This window comes from Malus sylvestris, chromosome 15 (genome assembly GCF_916048215.2).
Source record: "Malus sylvestris chromosome 15, drMalSylv7.2, whole genome shotgun sequence".
NCBI classification, from domain to species: domain Eukaryota; kingdom Viridiplantae; phylum Streptophyta; class Magnoliopsida; order Rosales; family Rosaceae; genus Malus; species Malus sylvestris.
The window spans coordinates 54769541-54791845 of NC_062274.1; the positions used below are offsets into that span (position 1 = coordinate 54769541).

Genomic DNA, 22305 nt, shown 5'->3' on the forward strand with positions numbered 1-22305 from the left:
TTGATCGGCCCAATGCCGGCAGGGAAGGGCAAAGTCTGTTACGCAGTCGTTGCAGTGGACTACTTCACAAAGTGGGCCGAAGTAGAACCCTTGGCAACCATTACTGAGGCAAAGATAGAAGACTTTGTGTGGAAGAACATCCTTTGTAGATTCGGCATTCCCAATGCGATAGTCACTGACAATGGGCGACAGTTTGACAACAAGAAGTTCAGGTTGTTCTGCTCTAAGTTCAACATCAACTTATGCTTTGCCTCTCCAGCTCATCCCCAGTCTAATGGACAAGTTGAAGCCATCAACAAAATAATCAAGCGCACTTTGAAAACCAGCTTGGACAAAGCTAAAGGCTGTTGGCCAGAATTTGTACCCCAAGTTCTTTGGTCATATCGCACTTCATATCGGACTTCAACAGGAGAAACTCCATTCTCACTTGCCTTTGGCACAGAGGCGGTTGTCCCTGTTGAGCTCGAGCAAGCAACATTCCGAGTCCAGAACTACATTCAAAGTGAAAATGACAAACAACTCACCCTCAACTTGGATTTAGTCGAGGAACACAGAAACCAAGCTCACTTGAGGAATGTCGCCTACAAGCAGCGCATCTCCAACTATTATGACTCTAGGGTCAAGCTTCGTTCTTTCAAAATAGGAGACTGGGTCTTAAAGAAAAGATTACTCTGCGACAGAGTCCCGAGTGAAGGCACACTTAGTCCAAACTGGGATGGACCGTATGAAGTCATTGGCATCAGTCGCCCTGGCTCTTACACACTTAGAAGCTCCGATGGCAAGACCCTTGGCCATCCATGGAACGCTGATCACTTGAAGTACTACTACAAATAGACTCACGATGTACAAGTGTTGAGCTATAGCCGTTCGGCATCCTATGTAATGAAGGCCATTTGGCAATGAATTCAATAAAGAGGTAATTTAGCCAACTCAGCCCTCACTCTTTTACATTCCTAGCAAGGGAACACTCAAGTGTTGAAACCTCAAAGCAGATATATCCAACACGAAACAAAATCTAAGTATGTGTCGACAAGACTATACAAAGAAAGGAACAACCAAACAATGGCTTATATCCAAACAATAGATCTATTCATACATAGCCAAACATGCATTAATAATAGTGCAAACACTCATAAACACCTAAAATCCAAAACTCTCAAGCTTATAACATGGGCACATGTTATACACACATCAGACTACTACATCCAGAATACATGCAGATAGTAAAGACACTGCTATTCATTCTCATCTGAAGCCGAACCCCTGGCAGTATCATTCCGCGTCCTACCATCATCCTCTGCATCCCCAAGATCCTCTTCACCATGCTGAGTCTGTGCATCAGCACTACCTTCATTATCAGACTCATCTTCGCTGCTAGGATCAACAGCAAGGACAAATGTCTCGCCCTTTCGATGATGCTCATCTATATCTTCGTGGTATTTTCGAATAATGCTCCCATCATCATAACGATCAAGGACGGCCATCCATTTCCTTTTTTCAAAGCGAGCTTCTTGAGCACAGTAGGGTTTAATAGCAAGATGAAAGGTCGAAGAACTTAAGTATTCTTGCACAGCAGCCTCCCTTTCAGTTGGAATGCTCTTCTCCAGTTCAGAAATCTCAACTAAGGCACCATCCAATTCTCCCCTAACCTTGGATACTTCCAAGGTAGCCACCTCAAACTGTTTTTTAGTTGCCTCAAACAATTTCTTAAGCCTTAGGTTCTCACCATTTCGCCTTTTCAAGCTCTCCATGGTTTCATCCTTCAGTTGGAGAGCCTGAGTCAAAAGTCCCTTATTCCTTCGGGCCTCGTCCACAAGCTGCTTATTCTCCTTCAGTTTTGCCTTGTACCGCTCAACCTCTTGCAGTCTGTCGTGATACTCGGCCATGACCTGCATGGCAAGACGATCATCACTACCTAAATAATGATAATAAAGAGGAAAAAGTAAGGAAATGACAAAGTAACACTCACATATGAAGACAGCTTCAACATCCGGTCGCAATCCGATTCATCCTTAGCTAAGGGCTCTCCGAGCTCATCGAAGGCGAATCGACGCCCTGCCAAGCAATTGTTGATATCCCCAAAATCCTTTGGCCGCGTGGCAACCCTCAAGTCCTTCCACGGGACACTGCCAGCTCTTTCCTTGCCTTTCCCCTCATGGCGGGAACCAGGATCACTTTCCTGGACAGCGTGCTCCATAGTAAGAGGATGAGGCAACAGTCGGCTCCCTTCTCCTGCAACTACGGCAGTAGCATTATCAACGGTCTCGACTCCAGTCTTCCTAAAGGCAGGCCCCTTAAGGACCCCATCTTGGGACTTAGGTCTAACGGATGGTTCCCCTCGGAACTTATGAATTTTCTTATGCGGTAGGATGTCTTCCGAAGGAACTAACACTGGTGCTTTCCTTTTATGGGTGCTAGTCCCTGTTTTCTTGCTTACCTTCTCCACTGCATAAGGAAAATCAAAATAAGAAATACAACTTTCCAAATAAAGTAAGGAATTGAGCTAAGTTTACATGAAGGATACAACTTACTCGATCGTCCCTGGCTCTCGGAAACTAAGGGTTGGAAACCGTACCGACGAAATAAGGGTCGTAGCTTGCTTAAGTGTCTATCCTCTTTGGGCACCCTCAACACCTTCTCTATGTCAGATAGCTCCTGCCCAAACAGTTGGATGGTGCCCCGCGTCACTACATGAAGCAAAGTGTTAGAAGCAAGAAAAGACCACAACAAATAGCAAATAGTACGAACGGTTGATACGTTACAACCTACAGTCTGGAAGTGAGTAAGCACACGTCGCTCAGGCGTGACACCCTTATCATACTCCCAATCATTATACAGAAAGCACCAACGGTTTTTCCATGTGTAGTATGCCTTTTTCTTACCATACACAATACGCTCTCTCTCACTCCGACATGCACACTCGGCATAACCAGTGCATGATTTTGCTGGGCGCATCTTGTAACAGTAACGCCACTGATGGAAGGAAGGCTCACACAACCCACACTCCATCCAAATGATATAAAATCCAATCAAAGTATCGCAGAAACCAGGATTGAGTTGCCCAGGTGCATATCCGATCAAAGATAACATCTTTTGCAACCACGGATGTAAAGGTAGTCTCACCCCTAAAGTCAGTAATATCTGGGTGTAGAACATAACATGACCCTGGGGAGGCTCAGAAGGCCATTCTTCATCATGTACCAAACGTATCCCTACACTACGAGGGATATTACATGACTGCCTTAGCGCCTCAACCTGCTTCTCATTATCTAACAAGTTATTCTTTAGATGGTCTGCTGTGAACTCAGAGCGAACTATGGGTATGGCATCAAAAACAACCCCCTCACCCAACGCCATGGAGGAAGAACTAGCAATAGCTAAAGTTTGACGGTTGGGAAGATCATCCAATGTTTCTCTAGTACCGGACTCTAACAAAGACCCTGAAGACTCCGACATTGCAGACTCAGACTTAGAGCTAAAGCTAGAAGAGCCCTCATCACTAGAACTTCCAGGCTCTGACATCTACAATAAGAAGAAACAAATTCTATCACTACATGCATGATCAAAACATAAGGAAGTTCCTATATTACCCACATGAAGATGGTGCAAAGCGATGCCGGAACCCTTCTCAATCAGAAAGCAATCCGTCTTCCACAGTCACTACAAAACAAGCAAATGAAGACCGTGTCAAGCGCCAAAAAAAAAAAAAAAAAAAAAAAAAAAAAAAAAAACAGCTTCATCCAAAAAAGCTTCAACTGAAAAGCTTCACCTCCAAAGCTTCACCCACAAAGCTTCACCTCAAAAGCTTCACCCACAAAGCTTCACCCAAAAAAGCTTCACCCACAAAGCTTCACCCAAAAAAAGCTTCACCCGAAAAGCTTCACCCCCAAAGCTTCACTTAAAAAAGCTTCACCTCCAAAGCTTCACCCACAAAGCTTCACCTAAAAAGCTTCACCCACAAAGCTTCACCCAAAAAAGCTTCACCCGAAAAGCTTCACCTCCAAAGCTTCACCCACAAAGCTTCACCTCAAAAGCTTCACCCACAAAGCTTCACCCAAAAAAGCTTCACCCGAAAAGCTTCACCTCCAAAGCTTCACAAGGGCCCAAAGCTTCACTTAAAAAAGCTTCACCTACAAAGCTTCACCTAAAAAAGCTTCACCTAGAAAGCTTCATCTACATACTTTCACCATCAAAGCTTCACCATCAAAGCTTCACCTAGAAAGCTTCATCTACAAAGCTTCATCTACAAAGCTTCACCATCAAAGCTTCACCTAGAAAGCTTCAACACCAAAGCTTCACCTACAAAGCTTCAACACAAAACCTTGCTCCAAATAAACAAATTTTGTTCACACAACCTAAACATTTTTTGTTTTACACCCACAAGGGCCCAAAATCTTCCTTCTTATTTATTCACTTATATATGTTCCCAAACATATTATGATAGATCAAATAATAATTCAAAGTCCAAAATTTAGTTATGGACAAAAATACAAGCAATTCACCAGTACTGAAGTTGCTACAAAAACTGGAATCTTCCCCAGCCTAGAAATCCAACAAAGCTTCGCCTCCTTTTCTCTATCAAATTTTTGCAGCTGCTGCTTCTCTCCAATGGAGCTGAATTTTGGACACCCTCTAGTTCTTGAGCAGATGAACAACTTTCAAGAAGGAACCATTTCTGTTTGAGCCACGGAAATTAAAGTGTTGAAGCTCCAAGCATGACAGTCGGATTCTTGCAGATTTCGAAGCTGCTGTGATGTTTCGAAGATCTGGAAATATTTAACCATTAGTTCATTCTGAATTTTTGATATGTTATGAAAGAGACGATGAGGAACAACTTCAATGAAGAAAGCATGCTGATCTGAACAATAGAAAATAGAGTTTCAAAGCTCACAACAAATCTGACGGGTTGACAGAAAAATAATAACCAGTCATTCATCATACCTGGATTTCTGGAGTTATACTTCTCCGAGGGATCTCAAATTTGGATATGTTGAAGTTCACAAGCTGAGGAACAACTTCAATGAAGAAAGCATGCTGATCTGAGCAAGAGAAAATAGAGTTTCAAGGCTCACAACAAATCTGACGGGTTGACAGAAAAATAATAACCAGTCATTCATCATACCTGAATTTCTTGAGTTATACAGCTCCGAGGGATCTCAAATTTGGATATGTTGTAGTTCACAAGCTGAGGAACAACTTCAATGAAGAAAGCATGCTTATTTGAGCAAGAGAAAATAGAGTTTCAAAGCTCACAACAAATCTGACGGGTTGACAGACAAATGATAAACAGTCACTCATCATACCTGGATTTCTGGAGTTATACTGCTCCGAGGGACCTCAAATTTGGATATGTTGTAGTTCACAAGTTAAGGAACAACTTCGATGAAGAAAGTATGTTGATCTGAGCAAGAGAAAATGGAGTTTTTGAAGCTCACAACAAGTCTGACGCGTTGATATACAAATGACGAACAATCACTCATCATACCTGAATTTCTGGAGTTGTACTGCTCCGATGGATCTCCAATTCGGATATGTTGTAGTTCACGAGCTAAGGAACAACTTTCATGAAGATGGTTTTGCGATCTGAGCCACAGAAAATGGTGTTATATTGAAGAAAAGCTAAAGGAAGACTAAAGCAAAGCAAAAGAGAAGCTAAAGGAAGACAAAATCATGGCACATGATAATGAGTCATACCCTACCCCTCATTCAGCTCCATTCGAATACACCCATGTAAATGACACAAGAAAAAGGGAGGGAGTAAAAAAAAAAAAAAAAAAAAGTTCCTAGGCCTCCACTTCTTTGGGCCTAACACATCTTCATAACAAAAAACAATATATGAAGAAAGAGCCCTGGGTTACCACTTCGAAAAGAAACAAGTGAAGTTTTCCTACTCATGACATTGACTACTAGCTAGACACCTCATTCGGCAACTCTCTTCGCCTGAAGACTTGGGGGACTCCCACCATATGCTACTGCACCTTGATACTCGGCAGTCTCACAACCACTCAGTGACTTGGATTTTTCAAGTCTCCAACCGAGAAGTTTTCCTCACTCGGGAAATTAAGGGAACACTACCTCAAACTACATGCTCCACTCACAAAGCTTCAACAATACAGGTTTCAACAAAAGCAAAAAATTCAAAGAACTTTATGAAGAAGGCTTTGGTGTATTTAACACAATATGTTGAAATGAAGCAAAGCTTATTTATTAATATTTTCGATAAGCCACAAATATGTACATATACATGAGTCAAAATAAACAAACAAAAGGGAGCCTTCACAAAGGTTGCTTAGGGGAAGTCTCAGCAGTCGGTAGAGCCCCAGAAAGAGAAAGCACCGGAGGGTGGTTATCCGGAGCCTCAGTACTTGACAAAACCCCAGAAGGAGGAGGCATTGGAGGTTCATCATTTGAAGCTTCATTACCAGGTACAGCCCCAGAGGACGAAGGCAATAAATGCCTTTGGAACAAACCCACAAACCGCTGATGATCAAGTAAAACCTTACCATCAGATTCCTTCATCTGGTCAAGCTTCCTCTTCATGTTTGTAGCATAGTCATGGGCGAGCCGGTGCAACTGCTTATTCTCATGCTTGAGCCCTCTAATCTCCTGTTTGAGACTCATCACTTCAGCAGCCAATGATTCAACTTGGCGGGTTCTAGCAAATAGGCGTTGGGCCATATTAGACACAGAACCTGCACACTGAACACTAAGAGCCAGAGAGTCCTTAACAGCCAACTCATCAGACCGTTTGGAAAGTAGTCTGTTATCTTTGGGAGTGAGAAGGTTCCTGGCCACCACTGCAGCGGTCATATCATTCTTCATCACAGAATCCCCAACGGTAAGAGGACCAGTAGGGGATATGAAGGATGGGCGCCATATGTTGTCTGGAGAAGGCGTGGCTGTCTCTTCTCCAAGGTTCAAGTCAAAACGACGGTCGGAGGGTCCAGACATTTTCAAATGTGTTGAAGAAGGAAGAGGTCAGACAAATCAAGATCTTAGAAGTGCAAGAAATGAGCTTCTACTGGTAGAGATTCAAGTGTGCTGTGGAACTTAATGCCAGCCTCTATAAAAATCTGCACTCGACGGAGCTTCAGAAATCGAAGAGGCGTTTGCTTTCTCAAAAGCTGGGCTGCTCAGAGACCACGAGGGCCGATCTCAGAAATCGAAGAGGCGTTTGCTTTTTCAAAAGCTGGGCTGCTCAGAGACCACGAGGGCCGATCTCAGAAATCGAAGAAGCACCTGCTTTTTCAGCCTCGTCAGCACCTGTCACATGCACAATCAGCTTTGCGGAAATTACGGGCAATCTGTCGAAGATTTCTGGTGAAGTAGAAAGCACGTGAATCTTACTGTTCAATCACCGCTCTCCATATGCACCATCAACTCCTCGGGTACCACATATAACTTAGTCAAAGATCTCTGACAAAGTTTAGGCACGAGAATTTCGAAGTTCCAGCTACCCTACTATTACCCATAAGGGTAAAGGAACAGCACCACTGCTTGACAACTGGAAAGTCCCTATGTGTGTCGACCTCCGTGTTTTGCGGCAAGACAGGTTGGCAAGAACGTCCAACCTTTACTCACATTCGAGAAAAGACTCCCAACATAATTACTTTCTCAAAAACCGGAGTAGCACCGCTTTCCGAATCTCGAGAGTCAGATCCTCGACGGGATTGCTTCTTCGAAAGCCGAAGAGGCACAACTCTCAGAACTTCGAGAGCCAGATTTCCTTAGATAAAGCTTGTCTGTAATCTTCACACGTAATATCAGCTTTCCAGATACCACATACCACTTTTTCAAAGTGCTCTGACAAAATTAAAACACGTGAAGCTGGCAGCTCCCACTACATTGCTGTGACCAAGAAGGGTAAAGGAATAGCATTACTACTTGTTATTGGGAAATCCCTATATACATTGACCTCCCTCCTCAACGGACAGGCAAACCTGCAAAAATGCTCAACCCTTTCTCGCATTCGAAAAGGCACCCTCAACATAACCTCTCGAAATACTCAGCTTTATTTCCCCCCGATAATACCTCAGCAAATAAGCCACACCAAGAACAAGAGTATCTCATATCATCAGGGTCGAAAGCAAGAGTATCCCATATCATGCTTTCTCCCTGTCTTTGTCTTTGTCCTTGTCCACACCTGCAGGACAAGGAGAAAGAGAGCAGTCAGTCGGAACCTGAAATCAAACCTCCAATTTGGAACTGACTGCCTGGAGCCTTTGCCTGGTTGCTTACTTAGCATTGCTCTCGAGTACTCATCCTCAACTGCTGTCAAGGTCACGAATTCCACCGGCAAATACCTCATGACAGTTGATCAGATATTGGCTCTTTACACTGAAGCTGCCAAACGGGGATGAGTCACTATGAAGGAATGTTCTGAAGGACCATTTAAATGCAAAGGTTGCACACCACTTCTGCCATGCAAAAGATTGAAGCAGAAGGTTCAACGGTGGGCTGAAACAGATCACTACAGCACGACACCTTTCCAGATCACATTCATTATTCCGTCAACAGCAAAAGTATCCCATATCATCAAGGTCGAACGTACTCTAGATTTGATGGACTTTGTTTGTACCATACTTGACCAATCCCGAAACTACCGAGCACCGGCCAACGCTATACTGTCAAGGACCCAGAAGAGTTCCCCTCCGACCAGGAGGCCAATCACTACTCGACACGTGTCAAGATTAGAAGCCAATCAGAGCGCAGCACGTGTCGACATCAAGAACCAATCACAACATGACACATGTCAATGTGACAAAGCTACAAGTTTTTCTATAAATAGGGGTCATTCCCCCACAATATTGCCTAATGCCATTTTGTGTTAAATCATTCACAAGAACTCACTAAATTGAGAGCTTGATCCTTTGTACTTGTGTAAGCCCTTCACTACTAATAAGAACTCCTCTACTCCGTGGACGTAGCCAATCTGGGTGAACCACGTACATCCTGTGTTTGCTTCTCTGTCTCTATTCATTCACGTACTTATCCTCACTAGTGACTGAAGCAACTAAGCAACCAAGCGAAGGTCACAAAACCTGACACTTTCTGTTGTTCCAAGACCTCCGGTTTTGTGCATCAACATTTGGCGCCGTCTGTGGGAAACGACACTTATTCCTACTCTCTTCAGCTGTGTCAAGCTGGTTTCTATCATTCGTACACTTTCTTTTGACCAGGCATCCCTCTCCAGCATGGGAAGCGAAGGAAGCCACAGCACACAGAATGACACCCCCCTTGCACATAGTGCGAAACAACGAAAGAAGGAAGGAAAACGAGTTCTTCTTCAAGCTAAAGTCGATGAGTTGGAAGCTCAGAACAACAAGATAGCAATGAAGAATGAGGTCCTCCAGGAGCAATATGAGAAGCTCTTCGAGACACTCCACGAAGCTAGGCAAGCTCAGACACGCGAGCTTGTTGCCCCCGTGGAAGTCAACCATCAACTGGGTGCCCTCCAACATGGAGGGTCACATGCATTCGACATAGATATCCCTGATAGGGAACAGATTACCCCTCGACTTGATAATCAACATGAGGCTTCTCTTAACCCAGTTGCTTCAACCCGAACCATGAGAAGTGGAGGGAGACACCTCTTTACTGAAGGGGCAGAAGGATCAAAAGCCGTCTTTCGCGATTGTCGGGATTTCCTGAAGCAACGTCGAGAGAATTCCATCCATATATGCTCAAAGATTAATGACCCAAGGATTTCTGAGAGACTCGGTCCCCTGCCACGGCCCAAGCCGGCCACCAATTTGGGGAAGGGGCAACAAGTCCCAGAGAGACATGAGGGTACAGGGGACTCAGAGGTGTTCCGACAGACATACCCTGGAAGCCAGTACAGCGAGTCCAGGGAAAAATCACATGCCCTTGATCAAACCTTCCTAATTCCAAGAGGAGATGGAGATTTACGAAAGAAAGCTCCAGTGACACATAACTCCGCTCAGGACCCCCTTGTCCTACAACTTCTTGAGGAAGTAAACAAGTTGAAGGCTGAACGTCAGGCTGAAATACCTGACTGGAACCAACCCAGGCCTGGCCCTCTTACAAGGAGGATCCTCAACACCCCCCTTCAAGCAAAGACAAAGCAAAAGCTTGGCTTGCAACTTTATACTGGAAAAGAGGACCCGATTGAACACCTTAACCTCTTTGAGTCCACCATGGCATACCGGATGCACACCGACGAAGAGCGATGTCTTCTCTTCCCCTCCACCCTCTCTGGTGGAGCTCTAAATTGGTATTGTCGTCTTACACCTGAGACGGTAGACTCATTTGAGGAATTGAGGAAACTATTTGTTTCCCAACACATTTTCCAAACCGATCGCTTGCACTCTGCAGATGACTTGTACACTATCCGCCAGAAGCCAGACGAGTCATTACGTATGTATGCTGGCCGCTTCAGCCATGAATACTCCCGGTGTGCCGAAGCAGATGACAAGACTGCCCTCAAAGCCTTCACGGCAGGCCTACGTGATTGTTTCTTTAAATACATGATCAATGCCAATACTTGGAAGACTTACTCTGAGGTGATGGCGCAGGCTTATAACCATGCCTCCGGCGAGGCAAAGACATATCAGGAGAAACCCCCTACAACCATCCTTTATCAACAAGTGGGAGGTGGAAGCCAGACTCACCTAAATGAGAAGACCTCGACTTCCCAAACAGCAGTGGCACCTCCCCATGCCTTGCATAATGCTTCACCGAATCAACAGACATATCAATTTCAAGGCAAGAGGAAGGATTTCCATCCTCACCACTCTCCTTTCAGTAAAAAGAGTAAGGGACACTATCCCGATAACCAAGGGTATCGCCACAATAACGCTCGCCCCCAGGCAGTCAATGCAGTGGGTCAAACCCGCGTCAAGATACCCCCTACCCCAAGGTATGAGACATACACGCCCTTGAATGCCACATGCGCGGCCATTTACCCCAGCATAGCTCACCTGATACCAAAGCCAAAGCCGAGGCACCCAGATTACACGCCCCCGAATAACGCGGGCACGTTTTGTTGCTACCATGAGCATAACGGCCATGATAGCGAGAAATGTATCATCCTCCGTGATCGTATTGAAGCTTTGGCACGAGAAGGAAAAATTGATCAATTCCTTCTTCACCCTCAAAGGGATAACCGTAACCAACGCCAGGTGAATGTCATATATTCCATAAGCGGCGGCACACCCATATCTGAATCTTCCAATAGGGCCATGAAAAACAGTGAACGAAGTCTGAGGCCTGGTCACCAAGTGTTTCACGTGGAAGACATCAGGGGAGGGAAGTATCAAAAACCTAACTGGGATCCGATATGTTTCTACCCTGAGGAAGAAAGAGGCATCATCTACCCTCATAACGACCCATTGATCGTGGAGGCTCACATAGCCAACTTTGATGTTCGACGAATCCTCGTAGACACAGGGGCTTCGGTCAATATCATGTTTGCCGAAGCTTTCAGGGCACTCAGTGTAGCTGAACACTTGCTCGATCGCTCGATTTCTCCTCTGATAAGCTTCTCCGGTGATATCGTGCAACCCTTAGGGAGCATACATTTACCCTTTACTATTGGTACAGGCCCTTACACGGCTACCATTACCACTAACTTCCTAGTGGTTGACTGCCCAACGGCATACAATGTCATCTTTGGGCGCACAGGCATCAATGATCTCAAGGCTATGGTATCCACGCATATGCTGTTGATGAAATTTCCAACCCCCCATGGCAACGGCTACATCAGAGGAGATCAGCTTAGTGCACGATCATGTTACAACACTTCAGTTAAGCAACAACACTTGCCCGGACCCAAGGAAACCCTGTCTGTACATGACCAAGTCACAAAGACCAGCCTAGATGAAGCGAACTTGGATCTTCCTGATAACAACAATCAACCCGATGATCCTCGAGATGACTCTTTCACCCAGCAAGCCCAACCTGCTGAAGAGTTGGAGAAGGTACCTATCTCAAGAGATTATCCAGATCGCATGGTGAAGATTGGCACCACATTGTCACCACCCCTTCGGTTAGCATTGATATCTTTTTTGAAAGAGAACACTGAAGTCTTCGCCTGGTCATACGAGGACATGCCAGGCATCTCTCCCGATGTCATCTGTCATCGTTTGAGTATTGACCCCAAGATCAAGCCGGTGAGACAGAAGCGAAGATCTTATGACGCTGAACGATACGAGGCAATGAAAGCAGAAGTTGAAAAACTCAAAGGCATAGGCTTTGTCCGCGAAGTCAATTACCCGACATGGGTAGCAAATGTGGTCCTTGTTAAGAAAAATCCGACCAAAGAAAGTATTTTGCTTCAAAAGGTCTTGTGGAGAATGTGTGTTGACTACACCGACCTAAACAAAGGGTGTCCGAAAGATAGCTTCCCTCTTCCTCTTATTGACAGACTTATAGACTCTACGGCCGGGTGTGAACTCCTGAGCTTCATGGATGCTTACTCAGGATACAACCAAATCCTCATGAACCCTTCGGATCAAGAACACACAGCCTTCACTACCGACAGAGGACTATACTGCTATAAAGTTATGCCTTTCTGCCTAAAGAATGCAGGAGCGACTTATCAGAGACTAGTCAACTCAATGTTCGCCGAGCAGATTGGGAAGAGCATGGAAGTTTACGTTGATGATATGTTAGTCAAAAGCAAACATGCTGACCAACACATCACCAACCTATCTGAAACTTTCACTATTTTGAAGAGGTATCGAATGAGGTTAAACCCCAACAAATGTGCCTTCGGCGTAGGCTCTGGCAAATTCTTAGGTTTCATGATTAGCCAACGAGGCATTGAAGCTAATCCCGAGAAGATCAAAGCAATCCTCGACATGAAGGAACCGGTAACTTCAAAGGACATCCAGAGCCTTACTGGCAAGGTGGCAGCCTTAACCAGGTTCATTTCTAAGGCCACAGACAAATGTGCTCCCTTTTTTAAAGCACTTAAGGGAAGTAGGAAGTACATTACATGGACTGATGAATGTGCCGAGGCATTCAAAAACCTCAAGGAGTACATGAGTAAAGCCCCTCTACTCTCCAAGCCCGAGGTAGGAGACATTCTCATTATCTACCTATCGGTATCAGCTTCAGCCGTAAGTTCCGTTCTCATTCGAAAGGATGGGAATATTGAGCGACCTGTCTACTACGCTAGCAAAGCCTTACAAGATGCGGAGACACGGTACTCTAACATTGAGAAATTGGCTCTGGCATTGGTCATGTCTGCTCGAAAACTCCGCCCTTACTTCCAAGCGCACTCCATCATCGTGCTTACCAATTATCCTCTTCGACAGATACTCCAAAGTCCTGACACTTCAGGGCGAATGATCAAATGGGCAATAGCGTTGGGTGAGTTTGACATCTCCTACCAACCAAAGCCAGCTGAGAAGGGCCAAGCAGTGGCAGACTTCATTGCCGACTTCACATATCCGGTTGACATTGCTTCTACACCTGAAGCAGTGGCTTCATTACCCTCGGAAGCTCAGAAAGTAGAATCAACGACCTCAGCATGGAGTCTGTATGTTGATGGCTCATCCAACCAACAGGGCTGTGGAGCGGGACTAGTCTTGACTACGCCCGACAAAGTAGCAATGGAGTATGCTCTTCGTTTCAAATTCAAGGCATCAAACAATGAGGCCGAGTATGAAGCCCTTCTAGCAGGATTACGTTTGGCCAAACACCTCGGGGTTAAACAAATTGATATTTTCAGTGACTCCCAATTAGTGGTCAACCAGGTTACCAACAACTTTGATGCTAAGGACAGCTCCATGGCAGCATATCTTGCGCAAACACAACTTTTGCTCAAGCACTTCCACTACCAGATCACCCAAGTTCCTCGAGCGGCAAACAGTCATGCAGACGCCCTGGCTCGCCTCGCCTCAGCTGTGGAAGACAAGATTGGAAGAAAAATTCATGTCGAACTGTTGGCAACACCAAGCACCATGGCCGCAGAAGTATGCAACTTACAACAGGGGGATAGTTGGATCACCCCGATCTATAATTTCCTTGCTCATGGCACCCTCCCAAATGATAAAGTCCAGGCTAAGCAAATTCGATACAAGTCTACCCGCTACCTGATCATCAATGATCAACTCTATAAGCGAGGTTTTAGCCTGCCATACTTAAGGTGTCTTACGCCTGCCGAGGCGGAAATCGTCCTTCGGGAAATACATGAGGGAGTCTGTGGAGATCATGCTGGATCTCGGTCTCTAGCACACAAGACTTTTCGCCAAGGATATTACTGGCCAACACTCCACCAGGATGCCATCAAAGTATCCCGCTCATGTGACAAATGTCAACGATATGCAACTATTCCTCATTCCCCTCCAGAGCCTCTTACTCCTATGATCAGCCCTTGGCCCTTCGCCCAGTGGGGACTTGATTTGATCGGCCCAATGCCGGCAGGGAAGGGCAAAGTCTGTTACGCAGTCGTTGCAGTGGACTACTTCACAAAGTGGGCTGAAGTAGAACCCTTGGCAACCATTACTGAGGCAAAGATAGAAGACTTCATGTGGAAGAACATCCTTTGTAGATTCGGCATTCCCAATGCGATAGTCACTGACAATGGGCGACAGTTTGACAACAAGAAGTTCAGGTTGTTCTGCTCTAAGTTCAACATCAGCTTATGCTTTGCCTCTCCAGCTCATCCCCAGTCTAATGGACAAGTTGAGGCCATCAACAAAATAATCAAGCGCACTTTGAAAACCAGCTTGGACAAAGCTAAAGGCTGTTGGCCAGAATTTGTACCCCAAGTTCTTTGGTCATATCGCACTTCATATCGGACTTCAACAGGAGAAACTCCATTCTCACTTGCCTTTGGCACAGAGGCGGTTGTCCCTGTTGAGCTCGAGCAAGCAACATTCCGAGTCCAGAACTACATTCAAAGTGAAAATGACAAACAACTCACCCTCAACTTGGATTTAGTCGAGGAACACAGAAACCAAGCTCACTTGAGGAATGTCGCCTACAAGCAGCGCATCTCCAACTATTATGACTCTAGGGTCAAGCTTCGTTCTTTCAAAATAGGAGACTGGGTCTTAAAGAAAAGATTACTCTGCGACAGAGTCCCGAGTGAAGGCACACTTAGTCCAAACTGGGATGGACCGTATGAAGTCATTGGCATCAGTCGCCCTGGCTCTTACACACTTAGAAGCTCCGATGGCAAGACCCTTGGCCATCCATGGAACGCTGATCACTTGAAGTACTACTACAAATAGACTCACGATGTACAAGTGTTGAGCTATAGCCGTTCGGCATCCTATGTAATGAAGGCCATTTGGCAATGAATTCAATAAAGAGGTAATTTAGCCAACTCAGCCCTCACTCTTTTACATTCCTAGCAAGGGAACACTCAAGTGTTGAAACCTCAAAGCAGATATATCCAACACGAAACAAAATCTAAGTATGTGTCGACAAGACTATACAAAGAAAGGAACAACCAAACAATGGCTTATATCCAAACAATAGATCTATTCATACATAGCCAAACATGCATTAATAATAGTGCAAACACTCATAAACACCTAAAATCCAAAACTCTCAAGCTTATAACATGGGCACATGTTATACACACATCAGACTACTACATCCAGAATACATGCAGATAGTAAAGACACTGCTATTCATTCTCATCTGAAGCCGAACCCCTGGCAGTATCATTCCGCGTCCTACCATCATCCTCTGCATCCCCAAGATCCTCTTCACCATGCTGAGTCTGTGCATCAGCACTACCTTCATTATCAGACTCATCTTCGCTGCTAGGATCAACAGCAAGGACAAATGTCTCGCCCTTTCGATGATGCTCATCTATATCTTCGTGGTATTTTCGAAGAATGCTCCCATCATCATAACGATCAAGGACGGCCATCCATTTCCTTTTTTCAAAGCGAGCTTCTTGAGCACAGTAGGGTTTAATAGCAAGATGAAAGGTCGAAGAACTTAAGTATTCTTGCACAGCAGCCTCCCTTTCAGTTGGAATGCTCTTCTCCAGTTCAGAAATCTCAACTAAGGCACCATCCAATTCTCCCCTAACCTTGGATACTTCCAAGGTAGCCACCTCCAACTGTTTTTTAGTTGCCTCAAACAATTTCTTAAGCCTTAGGTTCTCACCATTTCGCCTTTTCAAGCTCTCCATGGTTTCATCCTTCAGTTGGAGAGCCTGAGTCAAAAGTCCCTTATTCCTTCGGGCCTCGTCCACAAGCTGCTTATTCTCCTTCAGTTTTGCCTTGTACCGCTCAACCTCTTGCAGTCTGTCGTGATACTCGGCCATGACCTGCATGGCAAGACGATCATCACTACCTAAATAATGATAATAAAGAGGAAAAAGTAAGGAAATGACAAAGTAACACTCACATATGAAGACAGCTTCAACATCCGGTCGCAATCCGATTCATCCTTAGCTAAGGGCTCTCCGAGCTCATCGAAGGCGAATCGACGCCCTGCCAAGCAATTGTTGATATCCCCAAAATCCTTTGGCCGCGTGGCAACCCTCAAGTCCTTCCACGGGACACTGCCAGCTCTTTCCTTGCCTTTCCCCTCATGGCGGGAACCAGGATCACTTTCCTGGACAGTGTGCTCCATAGTAAGAGGATGAGGCAACAGTCGGCTCCCTTCTCCTGCAACTACGGCAGTAGCATTATCAACGGTCTCGACTCCAGTCTTCCTAAAGGCAGGCCCCTTAAGGACCCCATCTTGGGACTTAGGTCTAACGGATGGTTCCCCTCGGAACTTATGAATTTTCTTATGCGGTAGGATGTCTTCCGAAGGAACTAACACTGGTGCTTTCCTTTTATGGGTGCTAGTCCCTGTTTTCTTGCTTACCTTCTCCACTGCATAAGGAAAATCAAAATAAGAAATACAACTTTCCAAATAAAGTAAGGAATTGAGCTAAGTTTACATGAAGGATACAACTTACTCGATCGTCCCTGGCTCTCGGAAACTAAGGGTTGGAAACCGTACCGACGAAATAAGGGTCGTAGCTTGCTTAAGTGTCTATCCTCTTTGGGCACCCTCAACACCTTCTCTATGTCAGATAGCTCCTGCCCAAACAGTTGGATGGTGCCCCGCGTCACTACATGAAGCAAAGTGTTAGAAGCAAGAAAAGACCACAACAAATAGCAAATAGTACGAACAGTTGATACGTTACAACCTACAGTCTGGAAGTGAGTAAGCACACGTCGCTCAGGCGTGACACCCTTATCATACTCCCAATCATTATACAGAAAGCACCAACGGTTTTTCCATGTGTAGTATGCCTTTTTCTTACCATACACAATACGCTCTCTCTCACTCCGACATGCACACTCGGCATAACCAGTGCATGATTTTGCTGGGCGCATCTTGTAACAGTAACGCCACTGATGGAAGGAAGGCTCACACAACCCACACTCCATCCAAATGATATAAAATCCAATCAAAGTATCCCAGAAACCAGGATTGAGTTGCCCAGGTGCATATCCGATCAAAGATAACATCTTTTGCAACCACGGATGTAAAGGTAGTCTCACCCCTAAAGTCAGTAATATCTGGGTGTAGAACATAACATGACCCTGGGGAGGCTCAGAAGGCCATTCTTCATCATGTACCAAACGTATCCCTACACTACGAGGGATATTACATGACTGCCTTAGCGCCTCAACCTGCTTCTCATTATCTAACAAGTTATTCTTTAGATGGTCTGCTGTGAACTCAGAGCGAACTATGGGTATGGCATCAAAAACAACCCCCTCACCCAACGCCATGGAGGAAGAACTAGCAATAGCTAAAGTTTGACGGTTGGGAAGATCATCCAATGTTTCTCTAGTACCGGACTCTAACAAAGACCCTGAAGACTCCGACATTGCAGACTCAGACTTAGAGCTAAAGCTAGAAGAGCCCTCATCACTAGAACTTCCAGGCTCTGACATCTACAATAAGAAGAAACAAATTCTATCACTACATGCATGATCAAAACATAAGGAAGTTCCTATATTACCCACATGAAGATGGTGCAAAGCGATGCCGGAACCCTTCTCAATCAGAAAGCAATCCGTCTTCCACAGTCACTACAAAACAAGCAAATGAAGACCGTGTCAAGCGCCAAAAAAAAAAAAAAAAAAAAAAAAAAAAAAAAACAGCTTCATCCAAAAAAGCTTCACCCGAAAAGCTTCACCTCCAAAGCTTCACCCACAAAGCTTCACCTCAAAAGCTTCACCCACAAAGCTTCACCCAAAAAAGCTTCACCCACAAAGCTTCACCCAAAAAAAGCTTCACCCGAAAAGCTTCACCCCCAAAGCTTCACTTAAAAAAGCTTCACCTCCAAAGCTTCACCCACAAAGCTTCACCTAAAAAGCTTCACCCACAAAGCTTCACCCAAAAAAGCTTCACCCGAAAAGCTTCACCTCCAAAGCTTCACCCACAAAGCTTCACCGCAAAAGCTTCACCCACAAAGCTTCACCCAAAAAAGCTTCACCCGAAAAGCTTCACCTCCAAAGCTTCACAAGGGCCCAAAGCTTCACTTAAAAAAGCTTCACCTACAAAGCTTCACCTAAAAAAGCTTCACCTAGAAAGCTTCATCTACATACTTTCACCATCAAAGCTTCACCATCAAAGCTTCACCTAGAAAGCTTCATCTACAAAGCTTCATCTACAAAGCTTCACCATCAAAGCTTCACCTAGAAAGCTTCACCTACAAAGCTTCAACACAAAACCTTGCTCCAAATAAACAAATTTTGTTCACACAACCTAAACATTTTTTGTTTTACACCCACAAGGGCCCAAAATCTTCCTTCTTATTTATTCACTTATATATGTTCCCAAACATATTATGATAGATCAAATAATAATTCAAAGTCCAAAATTTAGTTATGGACAAAAATACAAGCAATTCACCAGTACTGAAGTTGCTACAAAAACTGGAATCTTCCCCAGCCTAGAAATCCAACAAAGCTTCGCCTCCTTTTCTCTATCAAATTTTTGCAGCTGCTGCTTCTCTCCAATGGAGCTGAATTTTGGACACCCTCTAGTTCTTGAGCAGATGAACAACTTTCAAGAAGGAACCATTTCTGTTTGAGCCACGGAAATTAAAGTGTTGAAGCTCCAAGCATGACAGTCGGATTCTTGCAGATTTCGAAGCTGCTGTGATGTTTCGAAGATCTGGAAATATTTAACCATTAGTTCATTCTGAATTTTTGATATGTTATGAAAGAGACGATGAGGAACAACTTCAATGAAGAAAGCATGCTGATCTGAACAATAGAAAATAGAGTTTCAAAGCTCACAACAAATCTGACGGGTTGACAGAAAAATAATAACCAGTCATTCATCATACCTGGATTTCTGGAGTTATACTTCTCCGAGGGATCTCAAATTTGGATATGTTGAAGTTCACAAGCTGAGGAACAACTTCAATGAAGAAAGCATGCTGATCTGAGCAAGAGAAAATAGAGTTTCAAAGCTCACAACAAATCTGACGGGTTGACAGAAAAATAATAACCAGTCATTCATCATACCTGAATTTCTTGAGTTATACAGCTCCGAGGGATCTCAAATTTGGATATGTTGTAGTTCACAAGCTGAGGAACAACTTCAATGAAGAAAGCATGCTTATTTGAGCAAGATAAAATAGAGTTTCAAAGCTCACAACAAATCTGACGGGTTGACAGACAAATGATAAACAGTCACTCATCATACCTGGATTTCTGGAGTTATACTGCTCCGAGGGACCTCAAATTTGGATATGTTGTAGTTCACAAGTTAAGGAACAACTTCGATGAAGAAAGTATGTTGATCTGAGCAAGAGAAAATGGAGTTTTTGAAGCTCACAACAAGTCTGACGCGTTGATATACAAATGACGAACAATCACTCATCATACCTGAATTTCTGGAGTTGTACTGCTCCGATGGATCTCCAATTCGGATATGTTGTAGTTCACGAGCTAAGGAACAACTTTCATGAAGATGGTTTTGCGATCTGAGCCACAGAAAATGGTGTTATATTGAAGAAAAGCTAAAGGAAGACTAAAGCAAAGCAAAAGAGAAGCTAAAGGAAGACAAAATCATGGCACATGATAATGAGTCATACCCTACCCCTCATTCAGCTCCATTCGAATACACCCATGTAAATGACACAAGAAAAAGGGAGGGAGTAAAAAAAAAAAAAAAAAAAAAAAAAAAAAAAAAAAAAAAAAGTTCCTAGCCTCCACTTCTTTGGGCCTAACACATCTTCATAACAAAAAACAATATATGAAGAAAGAGCCCTGGGTTACCACTTCGAAAAGAAACAAGTGAAGTTTTCCTACTCATGACATTGACTACTAGCTAGACACCTCATTCGGCAACTCTCTTCGCCTGAAGACTTGGGGGACTCCCACCATATGCTACTGCACCTTGATACTCGGCAGTCTCACAACCACTCAGTGACTTGGATTTTTCAAGTCTCCAACCGAGAAGTTTTCCTCACTCGGGAAATTAAGGGAACACTACCTCAAACTACATGCTCCACTCACAAAGCTTCAACAATACAGGTTTCAACAAAAGCAAAAAATTCAAAGAACTTTATGAAGAAGGCTTTGGTGTATTTAACACAATATGTTGAAATGAAGCAAAGCTTATTTATTAATATTTTCGATAAGCCACAAATATGTACATATACATGAGTCAAAATAAACAAACAAAAGGGAGCCTTCACAAAGGTTGCTTAGGGGAAGTCTCAGCAGTCGGTAGAGCCCCAGAAAGAGAAAGCACCGGAGGGTGGTTATCCGGAGCCTCAGTACTTGACAAAACCCCAGAAGGAGGAGGCATTGGAGGTTCATCATTTGAAGCTTCATTACCAGGTACAGCCCCAGAGGACGAAGGCAATAAATGCCTTTGGAACAAACCCACAAACCGCTGATGATCAAGTAAAACCTTACCATCAGATTCCTTCATCTGGTCAAGCTTCCTCTTCATGTTTGTAGCATAGTCATGGGCGAGCCGGTGCAACTGCTTATTCTCATGCTTGAGCCCTCTAATCTCCTGTTTGAGACTCATCACTTCAGCAGCCAATGATTCAACTTGGCGGGTTCTAGCAAATAGGCGTTGGGCCATATTAGACACAGAACCTGCACACTGAACACTAAGAGCCAGAGAGTCCTTAACAGCCAACTCATCAGACCGTTTGGAAAGTAGTCTGTTATCTTTGGGAGTGAGAAGGTTCCTGGCCACCACTGCAGCGGTCATATCATTCTTCATCACAGAATCCCCAACGGTAAGAGGACCAGTAGGGGATATGAAGGATGGGCGCCATATGTTGTCTGGAGAAGGCGTGGCTGTCTCTTCTCCAAGGTTCAAGTCAAAACGACGGTCGGAGGGTCCAGACATTTTCAAATGTGTTGAAGAAGGAAGAGGTCAGACAAATCAAGATCTTAGAAGTGCAAGAAATGAGCTTCTACTGGTAGAGATTCAAGTGTGCTGTGGAACTTAATGCCAGCCTCTATAAAAATCTGCACTCGACGGAGCTTCAGAAATCGAAGAGGCGTTTGCTTTCTCAAAAGCTGGGCTGCTCAGAGACCACGAGGGCCGATCTCAGAAATCGAAGAGGCGTTTGCTTTCTCAAAAGCTGGGCTGCTCAGAGACCACGAGGGCCGATCTCAGAAATCGAAGAAGCACCTGCTTTTTCAGCCTCGTCAGCACCTGTCACATGCACAATCAGCTTTGCGGAAATTACGGGCAATCTGTCGAAGATTTCTGGTGAAGTAGAAAGCACGTGAATCTTACTGTTCAATCACCGCTCTCCATATGCACCATCAACTCCTCGGGTACCACATATAACTTAGTCAAAGATCTCTGACAAAGTTTAGGCACGAGAATTTCGAAGTTCCAGCTACCCTACTATTACCCATAAGGGTAAAGGAACAGCACCACTGCTTGACAACTGGAAAGTCCCTATGTGTGTCGACCTCCGTGTTTTGCGGCAAGACAGGTTGGCAAGAACGTCCAACCTTTACTCACATTCGAGAAAAGACTCCCAACATAATTACTTTCTCAAAAACCGGAGTAGCACCGCTTTCCGAATCTCGAGAGTCAGATCCTCGACGGGATTGCTTCTTCGAAAGCCGAAGAGGCACAACTCTCAGAACTTCGAGAGCCAGATTTCCTTAGATAAAGCTTGTCTGTAATCTTCACACGTAATATCAGCTTTCCAGATACCACATACCACTTTTTCAAAGTGCTCTGACAAAATTAAAACACGTGAAGCTGGCAGCTCCCACTACATTGCTGTGACCAAGAAGGGTAAAGGAATAGCATTACTACTTGTTATTGGGAAATCCCTATATACATTGACCTCCCTCCTCAACGGAC

The 22305-nt window shown here is 44.5% G+C and overlaps 1 protein-coding gene and 2 long non-coding RNA genes across 4 annotated transcripts; all 3 read right to left on the reverse strand.

Moving 5' to 3' along the window:
• Positions 1-880: 880 nt before the first annotated feature.
• LOC126605273 (uncharacterized) lies at positions 881-17955 on the reverse strand. 2 transcript variants are annotated; one of them, XM_050272645.1, is made up of 4 exons: positions 17135-17955; positions 16901-17056; positions 16339-16814; positions 881-1889 (listed from the first exon to the last, which is right to left on the reverse strand). In XM_050272645.1, the coding sequence occupies exons 1-4, from the start codon at positions 17889-17891 to the stop codon at positions 1236-1238; spliced, it is 2043 nt and encodes a 680-aa protein (XP_050128602.1). In that variant the 5' UTR covers positions 17892-17955; the 3' UTR covers positions 881-1235. The 2 variants fall into 2 exon arrangements, with proteins under 2 accessions (XP_050128602.1, XP_050128601.1); XM_050272644.1 differs by lacking the exon at positions 881-1889 and adding an exon at positions 15250-16258.
• On the reverse strand, positions 4341-5704 carry LOC126605280 (uncharacterized). The gene is made up of 4 exons (XR_007616899.1): positions 5486-5704; positions 5304-5401; positions 4942-5039; positions 4341-4766 (listed from the first exon to the last, which is right to left on the reverse strand). It is a non-coding gene; the product is annotated as an uncharacterized LOC126605280 (long non-coding RNA).
• Positions 17956-18737: 782 nt separating the features above from the next.
• LOC126605282 (uncharacterized) lies at positions 18738-20052 on the reverse strand. The gene is made up of 4 exons (XR_007616901.1): positions 19839-20052; positions 19657-19754; positions 19295-19392; positions 18738-19119 (listed from the first exon to the last, which is right to left on the reverse strand). It is a non-coding gene; the product is annotated as an uncharacterized LOC126605282 (long non-coding RNA).
• Between the last annotated feature and the right edge of the window lie 2253 nt (positions 20053-22305).

What these genes read in the sequence shown, in the direction of transcription:
- LOC126605273 (XM_050272645.1), bottom strand. Translation starts at nt 17,891, where the DNA reads ATGTCAGAGCCTGGAAGTTCTAGTGATGAGGGCTCTTCTAGCTTTAGC. An exon ending in TACTCACTTCCAGACTGTAG is followed by an intron (nt 17,057 to 17,134) that starts GTTGTAACGTAT and finishes TGCTTCATGTAG; the next exon opens with TGACGCGGGGCACCATCCAA. An exon ending in TGTTGAAGCTGTCTTCATAT is followed by an intron (nt 1,890 to 16,338) that starts GTGAGTGTTACT and finishes CTTGCCATGCAG; the next exon opens with GTCATGGCCGAGTATCACGA.